Source organism: Dermacentor silvarum, chromosome 6 (genome assembly GCF_013339745.2).
Source record: "Dermacentor silvarum isolate Dsil-2018 chromosome 6, BIME_Dsil_1.4, whole genome shotgun sequence".
NCBI lineage: Eukaryota > Metazoa > Arthropoda > Arachnida > Ixodida > Ixodidae > Dermacentor > Dermacentor silvarum.
The window spans coordinates 46411568-46426327 of record NC_051159.1 but is presented as its reverse complement, the minus strand read 5'-3'; the positions used below and the strand labels follow the sequence as shown (position 1 = coordinate 46426327).

The window sequence follows — 14760 nt, the reverse complement described above, 5'->3', positions numbered from 1 at the left end:
GTCTTAGCCTCCTCTCTATCCCAAAGGTTTTTTTTTTCAATGCAATTACGTTGCGCGAGACCGCTGTTCCATTATCGCCGAGAAAAGACACGCCTGCGGTAACATAATGAATCACGTCAAACGGACATTCAGCCCACGAAGAATGGACACAATAAACCACTGCGAAATTCCATACCTTTTTTTATAACGTCTAAAAAAACAGATTGTTGCGTAATGCTGATGATGAAAACATTTTATTGACAGGAAAAGGAGAGTGGAATTATCTCTTGACAAGTGGTGGGCTTGTGGTCGCACATGGCTATGCTAAAGTGCGCAAGTGCACGCAATATGCAATCGAGGGAAGGGATTCTTAGTCGCACACTTTTCATAAGACGGCGCTTTACTTCGGGTGCTCCTATCTAAATGCATGCAAACGGAGAAGTCATTTTTCTCGGCACCCACTGCACCGAATTTGATTCGCTTTCTCGACCTTTAACAAAAAAATAGATCGGGTGACTCCTACAAGCACATTTCTTATTTAGGCGGCCATATTTTTTATACGGAAGTTGCTGCACATTGAAAAATTTGAAAAAAAGAGAACATTTCAAGCACCAATTTTTCGACTCTCTAACACAGTAATAAATGTTGATAATGCCATCCTGTAAACTACATCTATTAGGACATATGGGTTGGTCAAAATTGATGTCTTATAAGCCGCACTCATATACCACTATATACTTTCTGTGTAGGACGTTTGCAAAACCGTCATAAGCACTGTAACAATCTCACCTCAGCTTTGAGATTGCCCGCATCAGACACTGTAAGGTATGCAGTTTGCAGGACCGAGATATTTGATTTTGGTGCGCAGTGACGAATTTGTACAGTTCTTTCTTTTTGTTTTAGCTTAGCAATATTCGACAATTTTGGTAAGAGGCATGGGGTCCTAACTAAAAATTCTGCTGTATGCAGGTGGTAGAATTTTACGTTCTCTCTCGAATGCAACGAATTTCATTCAAATCGGCCCAGCGTGGTTGTCTCGTGAGAACATTCCTGCTTTTTACATGTATCTGAATAGGGAAATCAGGGTTGGGCCCGAACTAAAGCTTCCTCTTCAGCCGGCTTTCCTTAAGGCGGATAAAGCTATAGCAATATGGTGAGTTGGACGAGCTGATCTTCACTATTGAAACACAGTGAAAAACGGGTGAAATATGGAAACCCTGAAGCGTAGGGGGCGTGCTTTGGCTGTCAACTGGAGGTTTACAGCATTATGGAACATAAAGCAAAATTTAACTTTGCACACGCGTACTTGCATCCAACCAACCACAAGATGCTCAGGCAAACTTATTTTGATCGACAAAGAGTTACTTAATAGTCAAGTTGACAAATAGATGTCACGCTAGCACTTAAGCTAATAATATCCTGTCACGATTTTCGTATTTAGTGTATCAGCCTGCCAACGCAAAAAAATACAGTCCACCCAAGCGGAGCTTGCAATCGCAATTATTTAAACTATTGGGTTGTATGTGACAAAACCACCATCTGGTTATTAGGCACGCCGTAGTGGTGGAGTCTGGGTTAATTTTGATCACCTGGTGTTCTGTAACGTGCAGCAAATCTAAGTACATGAACGTTTTTAGCATTTCGCCCCCTTCGAAATGCAGCCTCCACGATCGGGATCAAGCCCGCAAACTCTAGTTCAAATGCGCAACGCCATACCAACTGGGATATCGCGGCAAGTCACGACCGGAGCTTCTACAGTGTACAGGTGAATGAGCACAGCGTACAATTGAGATTGCTTGAGTGTTAACGTAAGCTTACGTTTATAGACAAAGACCAGTTTGTCGAAACCATCACAACACGCACGAAAAAGCAATCTCACTTATACCACGCCTCCTTCACGCAGCAGACAACGTTCTTTATGCATCACGACAAGCTTTACACAACCACCTGCTGTTTTTGGGGGCTCTTCTGCCTACAGCTGCGCAGGTGCTGCCAACATCCTTCTGGGAGGAAAACAGCTCGTCCATATGATGTACACTGCATTCCTACTTTATTCAACAGGCGTGAAATATAGTGACAACTTTCGCAAAAGAGCTGACGGATTTCTGTTTACCCGTCACGTTCTGTGAGGACATTGCATTCAGTTCAGATCCTAAAAAAAAAAAAAAAAAAGAACACTACGGTTTCCGGTTTCTGGACTTTCCGGCATTTGGGCCTCGGATGTTTAAACATAATTCAGGAGGGAATCGCTGTCAATTGTCTTCGTTGTTTCGCCAGGTGGGCACATTTCGGCAATCAGGTTGTTCAAACATTTGCAAGCTATGCTTTCCTAGTAATACGCTGCCAGCAGCTTTGGAACTACTGAAGAAACTAAAACGATTGTTTGCATTTAGCTCTACTAATTCAACTAAAAAATAAATATAAATGTCATTACGGTTATTTGTAATGTACTACCTCGCATTTCACGCCGGTTCCCGCATTCCCTCGGCAAGCAAATCATGACCAGTTTTTTGAGCGCGAGATCGCGGGTTCGTTTCCGCGCAGTGGCAGTGGCATTTTGATGGAAGCGAAATGCAAAAACGCTCGTCTATTTTAACTAAGGCGCATGCTAATGAACTGCAGCTGGTCATAACTGTAATCCGGAGCGCTTCACTGTACGACTCGCCTCGTAGCCCATGCAGTTCTGCTTGGATCAATCAATGACCGGCTCTTCGCCGGATCTGCGTTGCACTCTACCCCGAGTGCATTCAGACGCGGATCCTCAAAAGCTTTATCGTGATTATCTGTTTGCACAGGGAACGAACCAGCAAAGAGACGACGAAATGGGTTGGAATGTATTGTTGCATTATATCGCACAATTTTTATCAGTCGTCCCGTCAAGAGGCCGACCCAAGCGAGAAGAGCCGAGCACAGCGCGTCCGAGTCAGTGAAGAGGGGGGGAAAAAAGAACGGAAAAGAAATAGATAATTGCAAAATACATACGCGCCACTGATACTCGTTTGATTCAGGCCGCACTGTCAAACCTAAGTAAAATATGAACGAGAGAGAAATACAACTCCAAGTTCAAGATACGATTCAACGGTCGTCATTTTTTGCCACACCGGCGCGATTCGTTGCCTGAATGCCGAGTCTCATTCCTTGAGCAGGCGAGATGATCGGTGACGCAGGAGTCCACGCCCTCACGCAATCAACCATAAAAGATTGCTCTATATATCCTGCTTCCTTTGCATTATTTCTCTCTCTTTTTTATTTTATTTTTCGTTCGTGCTTACGCCAGACCTGGTGCGAAACCGGCACACCGAGCCCGGGACACGCTCAAAAACGCGTTACACTGGGTCGCTCACTTTTATCGTGCTCGCCATGAGCGATATCGCGCTCATCGCTCGCTCTTGCGTTGTACGCGTATATGCATTCTTCGGCGAAGACACGCCGCCTACGCCAGCCCTCTCTCCTTCGTACTTCTCTCTTCTTCCTGTGAAGTTGAGCTGTCTGTTTCTTCCCACCCTTTCTCCGTACGTTTGTCGCCTGCTTTTTTTCTTGTTGTCTTTTTCGTTTTCCCCCGACGCGTTACCTCATTCTCTATTCTTTTCCTTTCGTTCATTTTCCCTCCTTTTTTTAGGCGCTGCTCGTCTACCGCGGCGTGTGTCACTTCGCGCCCTACGCGACTACTTCGACGCTGCCTGTCCTTAGGTGAGAAGGCCGGCGTGATCGCCACTGGAGACTGTGACACCCGGTTGCCGACAGACGACTACGGGATCAGCAGACGCCTCGGGACCGGTGGTGTCGGCACACTCGGCTGCAACCATGACGACGACTCTGGACGCGTCTAAGCTCGAGCTAGATCAGCAGGCACAGCAGGTAAGCTTTCACTGCAAGAGTGGTGCTTGGCTGGATGGATGCTATGAGCGTCCCCTCTGAAACGGGGTGGCGGGTTGCGCCACCAAGCTCTTCCGTTGTCTTGGCGCCACGTGTATCGAATTCTACGAGAACCCGCGGTATTAGTTTACGACGCTATCGGAAATAAAGCCTCAGCAGAAGCAATAAGATGCTTGGCAGAAAAACGAGGACTTTGACGTCAGAGGATAGAGGAAGGAAGACAGAGGATACTCTGCTCACTATAGCAACCGGACGTTTCTTGATGGAAGATTCTGTGCTCCCGGCAGCCGGGGAGAATTTCTGAAACGAATTCCTCCCGGTACTCACCTCTCATTGGCGCTCGGAAGTCACGTCACAATCTGCCGGGAAAAACTGCCTGCAGATGTGCCCGAGAGCCTGATGGTGTGCCCTAACCTTACCTAACCAAACCTGACCTAGCCTAACCTAACCTTCCGAGTGTGAGTTCCGGGTGAGTTCCAGGGGAAACTTATTTCAGAAATCTCCCGGCGGCCAGGAGAATAGACTCTGCCTTTAATAATCGTTTCTAGATTCTGCATAGTAGAACATAGAACAGTGCAAATGAATTCAGGGAATGTCATGATTGAAGAGTTCCTTTCTTGGCACACTTACGCTGGTAGGTAAGGTTTTCCCGTTAGCAGAACGAATATACATGAATTTCTTTACCGTCTAGATAAGCACTGCCTCTAATATTGTTTTACAAAACATTGTGTTCTAAGCTTCAGTATATGCCACAGCCGCATTGGATCGGTAAAATTAGAACTTCATTACTTCACTCGAACATTGGCGAAGTAACTCCGTTCACTTCGTCCTAATTACAAACGCACCGCCTGTATAATTTCAATTCAGACGAGCTTTATCCTTTCTTTTTTTGACCCGCGTCGTAACATATCCTGTTTCAGCATTTGTCCTAACTTATCCCAGAACCCTAAGCATCAGACGAATCTATGCTTGAAGTTAACAATTTTTTCCCGTCCGATCCCGTCGACCACCATCATAATATCGTTGTCGAATTGTCTATTACTTACTCAGTCATTTTATCCATTTTATCCATACTTTGGCCTCGTGCGTCCGTAAGTTCCAACCATTCGCCCGAAAATAGCGTGACTGCAAAATGATAATCGATTGTGTTATCAATCATTCGCAAATATTGTGTACCTGCTCAAATTTCTATAAGTTCTTGTTAGATAATATTTTACACTTTTGTTCCGTGATTTGCGGACTAATGCCAGATAACATTGTAGGGTAAGGAGAGTTTTAGGTCATGCAATCATAGCTTGCTGTGTTTACTGAATTTATTTTCTAGTATTGCTCTGGAACTACTCCACACTGAAGTGTGTGTTGTCCCCAGGGGCGTAAATAAAAAATTACGTAAATAAAAAATAATAAAGTTTCAAGCGTGAGCTTCCATCATATTTTTTTTCTGAAACCATGATGTCTTAAAGTTGTCTGGTGCAATTGCCACAGCGCTGGGGGAGAGTAAGGTGCCAAGCTGGGAAAAGCTACGGCTAGGTCCCGCGCGTTATCGTATAAATGTTAGACATGCCACTGTTAAAATCCACGCGTATGTGTGTCACCAATCAGCTAAACGAAGAAAGAGCTACCCGACCACAAATTCTCTGTAAGAAGGGTGACAAAAAGGGTGACGTACATCTGCGTGACAAGCAGAAAGGACCAATGATAAAATCTTTCTGGTTTCATGTCCCATTAGGTTATGTTTGACAGCAATTATTAGACGTTCGTGTGCCAGTCAGCACAGTATCTTATGTCTTCATTTAAGAAAATTATGTTGAACTGTGCACACAGTGAGTTCCGGTAGCTCAGTTAAGGCACGCTGAGGCTTGTGCTACAGACCAAAAAGCGCAACAAACCTAAGTGCTCCGGCGATGTGCTTCATAGCAAATGAATAGCGATCTGATTCCCAGACTGGCTTCAAGGTACACGCCCGGAGACAATGTGCACTGAGCGGACACGGGACCATTGTTTCGGCAACCCGGAAAGCCACGCTCGAATACCACTTTCATTATTCAGCAGCACGTCGCTCTAGCTCTTTGGGAGGAACGCGCCTTTTGCATGTAGCATAGCTTATGAATCAGTTAATTACTTATGACAGTGGAACCTCATTACAGTGCGGCGAGTAGACATTGTGACGCAACAAAATTGGTGCACTGTTTATTCACCTTGCGTAGCAAGATTGAGTCATTATGGACGGGTGATTAAAGCACGACCGGCGTGTCTTTTACTGGCGAGATTGTCGTGCACTGTGCTTCGTGCTTTAGTGCGCCTACGTTTAGGTGCGCAGTAAATCGCAACGCACTGATAAAGGCGCCCACACATGTCTAAAGGAAGGAAGGAACGTCTAATAATAATAAAGGATATGTTACGACGCGGGGCAAAAGAAGAAAGGATAAAGCTCGTCTGAATTGAAATTATACAGGCGGTGCGTCTTCTTGTCTGCCCTGTTTGATTTTGGCTCGGGAAGTGTCAGAACGGTGATCGGATTAGCCTGTTGACGTCAGCAAGGAACATAAAAGCACCTCTGTGTGGGCGGCTGTAAAACGGGCTCTTTGAACAACGATTGACGCAAATCTCGATAACGTGGGGGGTTGCCAAGGCCGTGAACCTTAGCTGTTCATTGCAAGCGCAAAAATGTTGTCTAGCTCTTTGCACTGTTTTGTCCGGCGCAATAAGCTGGGTTTTATTTAAAAGCCAGGGACTGGTATTGTAGAATAAATTTTATTGAAATGCGCTGCTCTTCATGGCATCAGCATCAAGTCGCTGTTGATACTATGTCATGCTAAAGCAGACAGGCGCGCGTTGGTTGCAAATTGTCACTGCACAATACTGTCTCCCATAACAAAAAAAAAAATTACAGATGAACCCGGATATATTGAATCTGAAGGAGATCACAAGAAAGTTCGATATATAGGTATCCGATGTACAAAATAACAAAAATTATACAAACATTTCGTAGGGAATTTTACTGTTGTTAGTTTTAAGCAAAAATTTGCTATATGTGGGTTAGATTTATTCAAATTCGACTGCATTAAATAACCCGAGAACGAGTCATATTTCCCCCCCGTGTCAGCTCTTGCTCCAATAAGGTATAGCGACCTTCTTCTTAGGTTTTTAAAAGAAGCGGGCTTGGACAAGCGGCTGTGACAGTGATGTCATGTACCACGCAAGAGTGACGGGCTGTAACTGACGATGTGTGTGATGTGCTATGTGCTCTCTCTCTCTCCTCCCCATCTTTCATTCCCCCCATGCCACTCCCATGTGTAGGGTAGCAAACCGGTTGTGGTTAATCTCCCTGCCTTTCCTTCTCCACTCTTTCCTTCCTTCCTTTAGAAATGTGTGGGCGCCTTTATCAGTACCTTGCGATTTATTGCGCACCTAAATTAAGCTTGAGCTCACCAAGTGTCTGGCGGCATTTCTGTGCAATTTGTCTCGAAATTAATTGAGAAGAACATGGTTCATTTTTGAGACAGGACAAAAGTTTAAATGAAGTGCTGGTAATTTTAAGGCAAATTTCGGGACTATCTAGGTGACCACACGGACACGCGACCCCAACATAGGCCACGAGTTTTCAACCCTTCACGTTTGGAGTGCACCGCGCGTAACTTTTTTTTTATTGGATAGTCCCGGAAGATACAGCAACATAATCGAGAAAGTCGCTATAACTTTCGATGTACGATACACCATTCCAGTAACATTGCTCTTCGATCAGCGTTTTACCGCCGCCTACATGCCTACTTAGTAACACAGGTCAGAGGGAACGCGAAAATTCGCTGCTATGCAAAGATGCATAGGTGCACCGATTCAAGTGCCACATGTTGAACTGGGATGAAACGCTTTTCCGTTGAATATGTTTAGTCTTATTAAACCATATTATGCAGGGAATATGCCCCTTGAAAGCAAAAGAGTGCGAACTTGGGGTTTTTGGTACGTGTTGTTGCTAAGTAGAGTGACAGCACCTGGGACAAAACGAAAGATGTCCGCTTTTCTTCTCTTTCCTACTGTCACGAGTGCTGTCACTCTATTTAGCTTATTGAAAGCAATATTGGAAGTTGCTTATGTATTGCACGAGTGGGTAATTCTTAGTTAATTTAGCACTCCCGTAATTCTTTGCGTATATATATATATATATATATATGTGTGTGTGTGTGTGTGGCCTTCACGCTCCTGGAAACGCCTCTTATTCATTTATTTTGGGATTTTGCCGCAAGGTAATAAAGTGCAAAAATTAACAAAAGCGCATCAAATAAACGCATGGAGCCCTGTGTGATGCAGGTACTGCAGCAATGAGCTAACGCATTTCTTGTTGGTTATCCATGCCAGTTGTGTTTTTATTGAAGCATGCCTGAAAGTTATGTTGACTTTGTTGACTGTTTTTATTGAAGCATTTGTGGAACTTATGTTGACATTGTGGACTGCTTTCTATGGAAGCGTGCGTGAAATGTTTGCTATATGTTGGTGTGATGCTAGCTGTTTTTAAAGGAAAAAAAAATACCGCTCGTTCCACGTTCGAATGGCAGCACGTATGTCATTGTGCAAGATATTCGAGAAAATATTCACCGTATTTGCAGATCTTTTTTTTTTCTTTCCCGAAGTGAATTAGCAGAAGAAGGTGCGCTCTCTCAAGCAGTTGCAGTTTTCACGTGGCAATGACGGTGAACTAATCATAGCATAGGAGGCAGGAAACGAGGTGACAAGTTGAAGATCACGCCACAATTGAGATACGAAGTGAACATATGGTTGCAATGTGGTCCGAGAAGCACACTTTGGTATGAGAATTATTACGCCAGTTTTTACTTTCACGCTAATCACGTTAGGCAATTTCTGCGCATGGTGCGAGTAAATAAGCGTACGCGCTTTCACAAGAACTTGTTTTTGGGAAAGTTGGCGCCTACGTTTCTTATACATCATTCCTCTTGGCACAACGTAAGGAAATATGAAACCGATGGAGCGTGTATGTAACCTTGCTGTGCTTCAGAATTCCTTGTGTTTCGCCAGGCATAATAATGTATGGGCGAGCTTAATCACCTCTCTTCGTGTTTTTCTTTGTTTTCTTTTTTATTTCTGCGGATGGCCCGTGTAAAGTAATGCACGAGCGATGAACATGCGAGAAAAAGTCACAATGCTAAGAATTCGACGCATGCTGGATAGTCTGTTTTACTTATTTCACCGCGTAAAGCAAAATTCTTGTTCTTTTAAGGAAGGCAGCTAAGCGTTTGCAGCATCACGTTGTAGTGGGCGTTAGGCCCTGCTTGCACATCGTGAATTGAATGGCGCTTTTAGGGAGCATAAGAAAGGTACGGAGATAAGATTCGGCATAGAGAATCAAAGAAGTGAACGCTGAGATTTGAAAATTTTAAATGTCGTGAGTAATTAGCATATAGTCGCAATCACTTGCCGAAGTGGGACAAACCAATTTCAGGTGAAGCGCCTCTTTTTCGCAGCTCGCGTTAGCTCTTCACTGCCTTAAGTACCCAGTCGACGAAGCGTAATTTTTTGAGTCGCTGATTTGGATATTGTCGGTGCCGATCTGTCGAAGTCGACTAGTTATCTCACCGCCGCCGCTGCCATTGGGCTGGTTCTTGTAAATAAAAATTTAAAGCACCTTCGGTGGTCAAATTAAATCCGAAGTTCCCCACTACAGCGTCTCTCATATAGCCCCAGTGACTCTCCGGGATTTATTGATGATTCTCCAGCGAAGCGCGTGTTTTCTGAAAAGAAGCCTTTGTAGCTTCCGATGAAACACGAGCATGGACTTTGAGTGATGATTATCATGGGATACGTCAAATTAAGCTGGTCCACGTGAGGTTATAGGTAGACACGCATAAATAACGCTGCATTTGAACATTTTAGCATTTCACCACTTTTTTGCACCACCGTAGTAGTGAATAAATGCCACCTGCCAACGCTATCATTACACCTTAATCTATTCACAGCGGTTATCTATAGCGTCATTATTTCGGCGAGATCTTGACGTATTGCATATATCTTCCCATGGATTTAGTAGCCCATAAACTTAAAGAATGCGGACATCGTCACTTTTTCTAAATACAGCTATGAAAATGAGCAAACATTGCGAGCTGGCTGATATCTCTTCCAGGGAAAGAGATGTGGGCTGGCTGTAATCGTTCCCACATGGCTTTCACCGCCCGTCCCGTGCACTTGAATGGGCACTAAAACGATACATTAAGATATGTTATACGAGCAGATTACACCGCTAGAGTGGCAAATGCTGCAGTTTATTTTTTCGTTACCGTAAGCCTGGTTTGCCGGTGAACGCATAGAAGCGGGAGGCCTAAGCATACTGAAGGCAGCTTCAAGTTTCTACGTCATATCTCTCTGATGTCACAAATTTAACGGTGTCCCTCGGGGGGCCAATTAATTTTCTATTTATAAGAAAAGGTTACACTGCATTTTAAATGTTAAAACCAAACCTGCAAACTTTCGTTGGCTTTTCCTGGGTGAAAAGCAGTCACATACATGAATCTACCGTGACATTTGAGTCCACCATGACGATTATGCCACAAAATTTGAATCATGAATGTTGGTATCCACTTCGCGCCCCTAATAATATTTTCCTATGAAAAATTTGGGAGAATTTTCGAAAAGGGGCTCTTAGTGTCCAAGCAATATTTTGCTTGGCCTTTTTCATTTCTTTTGTGGAACGATAGCCGATAGTATTGCGTCTCCGCAATCGTTCCGCCAAAGAAAAACTTGCCGGTCATCATGCCTTATCTGAGCTGTAGTCAGCACTTTAGTACAAATCACATGCTCCCGCTAAGTTTAGCTCGTAAGTGCCTTTGCAAGAGCACTTGACCGTACATGGATTCTGAAATCAGGCCGCGATAGCTGCTGCATTCATTCGCTGGAAAGTAGTCGCTACAACAGCTCAAGGCCAATTCTTCAGAGCAGCCTATCAGATAAGCGATGGCTTCTATAGGGCAAGCCGGCTTCACGGTCACCTGCTGACGTAACACACTCACTTTAAGAGGAAGCTTTCCTTCGGGAGAAGCTTTGCCTCCCAGTTCCCATCTATTTTCCCTTCCCCCATTGTAGGGTAGCTAACCGGGCTCAGTCCTAGTTAACCTCCCTGCCTTTCATTTGTCATTTTCTCTCTATGTGTACGCGAGAAAGGAAAAATAGTTTAGCTTGCCATCCGCTGCACCATATGTGATTTGGTTTTCTTGTCTTTAAAATAAAAGGCCAGGATCTGCCAGTTTTAGGCAGTACATTTGCTTATTCAAGTTTTCGTAGTTTTTAATTGTGTTGCTGTAAATTGTAAAAATTTCAATTGAACCCTATTGTGTAGGAATATACCTCAACAGGAGTCGAACCAATGACCTTGAGCTTAGCCGCGCAACACCAAGATCCCTGGGCTACTATGGTGGGTGCGTTCCATCAGCAGAGATTTTTTTTTTCGCTTCTCGTAACGCACGTGGCCCATAAGTAAATTGTACGTGTCTTTTGGGATCGATGGTGAGTCAACTGTTTTTATTCAAAAGCACGACAGGACTTACTGTTCGATAATTGTAGATTCAGTTGCTCTTAAGAAAAATGCAGAATGCTTTTATTACCTTGAATTTCTTCCAATGTAATCTACAGTGCCTCGAGGGACCGTAGCATACGCTTGGCGCAGTTATCCACTTTAAGAGGCATCATGATTTGTGACGGGAGGGGCTAAGATAGATTTTGCTCGTCAAATCTCAAGCATACTTCAGGTGCGCAAACACCGTGAACTAGCTAACACTCCAACCTCTCAAGAACGTCGCCTGGGGTTATTAATCAATACTGTCACACGGAAAGCAGGATGACAAGCCGCCACGTGAACCCGTAATTGGCACCGCGAGCAATAGCCAAGACTTCTACGTTCCAACTCTTTCATTCAGCACGATTTCAGCATGTCCAACTTTTTCGTAGCACTGGTCTATTCACAAATATCTTGATATAGTGCATAGGCCGAACGTTATTATTTTCACCGCGAGTCATGACTTTGAGGACCGTGCAATTGTGCGTACAAACGCAGTGGCTCGAGGGGCGTTGTTTGTGGCGTCCTTGGGATACCCGCAGTGTTCCGGGTCACACGCAATCCTCTCAACAATTGTTACGCTTCCTGGTTACGCGTCTTTGTGCGTCGCTGACAAGCATCTCACTTTTCTTTCTTTTCTTTTCTTTTTTTTTTTCGCTGTTTCTCGCAAATTCATCATTGAACATTCGCTTTGTTCTCTGGGTCGGTGTCGAAATGACTTCGCACGTGGGACAGTCGTTTGACGTCGTGACGGTTTCCACGTTGGCGGCAAACGCTGAAACGCCCAATGTGTGTGTTTTACTTTCTCTCTCTCTCTTTCTCTTAGAGGGAGGAGGGGGGGGATGACGGCATTGGCTCACGCTTATTTCGTATATACGTAGTATTTGTAAGCCGTGGCCCTTTCGCCTCCAAGCATCTCCTCGTTCGTTCGTCATTTCCGACGAACTCCGTAACGGCTCGCCTCGGCGCCGGCTAAATATAGTCAAGGCCTCCGTGATTTCGGGGTCGGGCCGCCTGGTCGTGAGTCAGCAGCGAAGTGGTTGCCCGCACTCCTATACAGAGGTCGGGGACGTGTCGCCGATGTAGTAAGAGCGCAAGTCGAATGAACAACAACAGTCAGAGGGTATAGAGAACTTTATAAGAGGTGACCTATACTGGCTACGTTTCCCAGCGTCAAAGTTCGTTTCACTTTGGCCTGACGTCATTGTCCGCGCCACCGAATCTTCACAGGGAACCTCTGTACTAAGGGAGAAACCTGTCCTCTTCATTGCCATTATCGATATCAACCTGCCAACTCTACTTTCGTGTGTTGCTATGTAACCGCTATCGCACGACAACTTGAGTTGCTTGAGTTACATTCTTCGCTAATGGCCCAGGATGGGTATGTACTGGAATAGACAAGCAGAACAATAGGCGAAAAGCGAGGAAGTCGGCCAGAGAAGTGGCCCAGTGAGGAGAGAGAACTGAACGAACTGATAATTGAGCGTGCATTGAGTGAGGAGCGTTGAGAGACAGAGAAGGGGTGAAGTTCGCAAGAGTCAGTTCACGAAGTTGGCTGCAGAGAAGTACATAAAAACATATTCGTACGCGTCGTTTTGAACAAACGTTTGCCGTCACTAGCGTTCCCGTTTGCATAACACTTACATTTCACATTTGCGCACACGTCAAAGAAAGCTTCGCTTAACCCCAGAAGCGTGGGATCCGTGCTATTGCTAACGAAGCCTGATCAATGGAAATTTCAAAATGACCACTACAGATTGTTATTAAAGGTGTTTTCAGAAATAACGTTTGTCGCCACATCGCTTGAATGTTGTTCTGTCGGAATTTTTTTATATATTATCTGGATTTAACGAAACACTAAACGAGGAACGGTAGATCAGTTTATACTGATGAAGTATTGTTTAATTAAAAGATGTAATTTCGCGGCAGTAAGTTGATTACTCGAAGCAAAAGCGAAGGTAAAAGTTTGATTTATTTAATTTCGCGTCGAAACTCTGGAGCCGGTACATCCGTCTGACGTCATGGATTTCAAACTATTTTCTTTTAATCGTGCCCTTGTGACACGCCGTAAACTTTCTCGAAACTTGTTAAATTCACACTTCGGTTTCCTTGGAATAGAATGTAGCCCGTGTTCACAGATGAAATGTTTAATAGGTCCGAGTAGACGCCGTGAAAATATGTGACGTCAGTGCGAAAGCGTGCGGGAACGTCAAGATGGCGTCGCGACCAGTGTATCCAATTTCGACTATTTTCTGGCTTGTCAAGCCTCCTCTCATGGTAAGATCGACTTTCCCTGGCATTTTAAAATTGCAGTTTACTAATACATCTGAACACATTTTTTTTCCGGTTTTGTATTCAATTAAGGAGACATCAGTGTCTATAGGCGGCGCCGGCTTTGACATCATAACAGTGCTCAAAACAGCTTCGATTATAGCAGAAGCAACGATTAGAAGAAATACGGTCACATCAATTCTAAACTTTAGGCACAAAACCAATGTACATGGTAGTTCACGAAATATATTTGTTTTCGGGCAGCTGCCGGTGAGTGCCACATTCCGAGACCAACATTCGCGAGCGCGGACACAAGAGCCACGCGCAACGCGAATACACGTGGAAACAAGTATTTATGTCATTCCAGAATATCAAGATTAATGAGAAACAGACGATTGTGCGGTCCTTGTTTTTAGTCATCAGCTTAATGACAGTTGATGAGGTTTCTTTGCGCAGGTATTGTGGAATCTGCCAAATGTATCGTCATCACGTTCCCCCGGTGAAAACTGCTTGCTATCCACCGATACGTCGATCTTGAGTCCCTGACGTGGCAGGAGACAGCGAGCCATAAATGCTTATACTAAAAAAAAATGCAAACGTAAAGTCCAAAAAAGACAAGAATAGTGCGCGAGTGATTGGGCAGGCTAACTGAAACAAAATTATGAGAGGTATTCACGAAGCTTGGAGAGATGAAAGGCTGCATTAAAAAGAATTCAGAGAATCAATTTGAGTGAAATGAATAGGGAACATAGAAGAGTACAGCTATAAAGAAGAATAGCGTGGTAACTTTACTTTCTGCAGGGAAACAAGAAACACGAACTTCGTCCTCGTCGTCTACAACTAAGAGAGCGTGGACACTAACGTGTAAAGCCTCATTTAATCTAACTGGCAGTCAAAAGACCTCTGCAGGTTCCACCCCGTTTCATTACGTCATAATCGAACCGGAAACATTCTCGAAAGCGTGGCACTTAGAACCACACCACGGGAGGCGTCTGTCGATACGCTTTCGCCCGTTAAGCGGAGAGCGGTGTCAGTCAAACCCGCAACCGTTTTGCCAACGGGTATGTAAACAGACC

At 44.4% G+C, this 14760-nt stretch overlaps 1 protein-coding gene across 5 annotated transcripts in view; it reads left to right on the top strand.

Annotated features, from left to right (window-relative positions):
* LOC119455472 (sodium-dependent phosphate transport protein 2B) overlaps nucleotides 1-14760 on the top strand; it is a 162834-nt gene that overhangs the window by 99524 nt on the left and 48550 nt on the right. For 4 of the 5 annotated variants that reach the window (XM_049668805.1, XM_049668804.1, XM_037716881.2 and 1 more), the window contains exon 2: nucleotides 3599-3837. In XM_049668805.1, coding sequence (XP_049524762.1) covers nucleotides 3784-3837 — 54 coding nt within the window. In that variant the 5' untranslated portion in view covers nucleotides 3599-3783. Of the gene's footprint in view, nucleotides 1-1995; nucleotides 2012-3598; nucleotides 3838-14760 lie in introns of those variants that run through there. The other variant, XM_049668806.1, reaches the window with a different exon arrangement.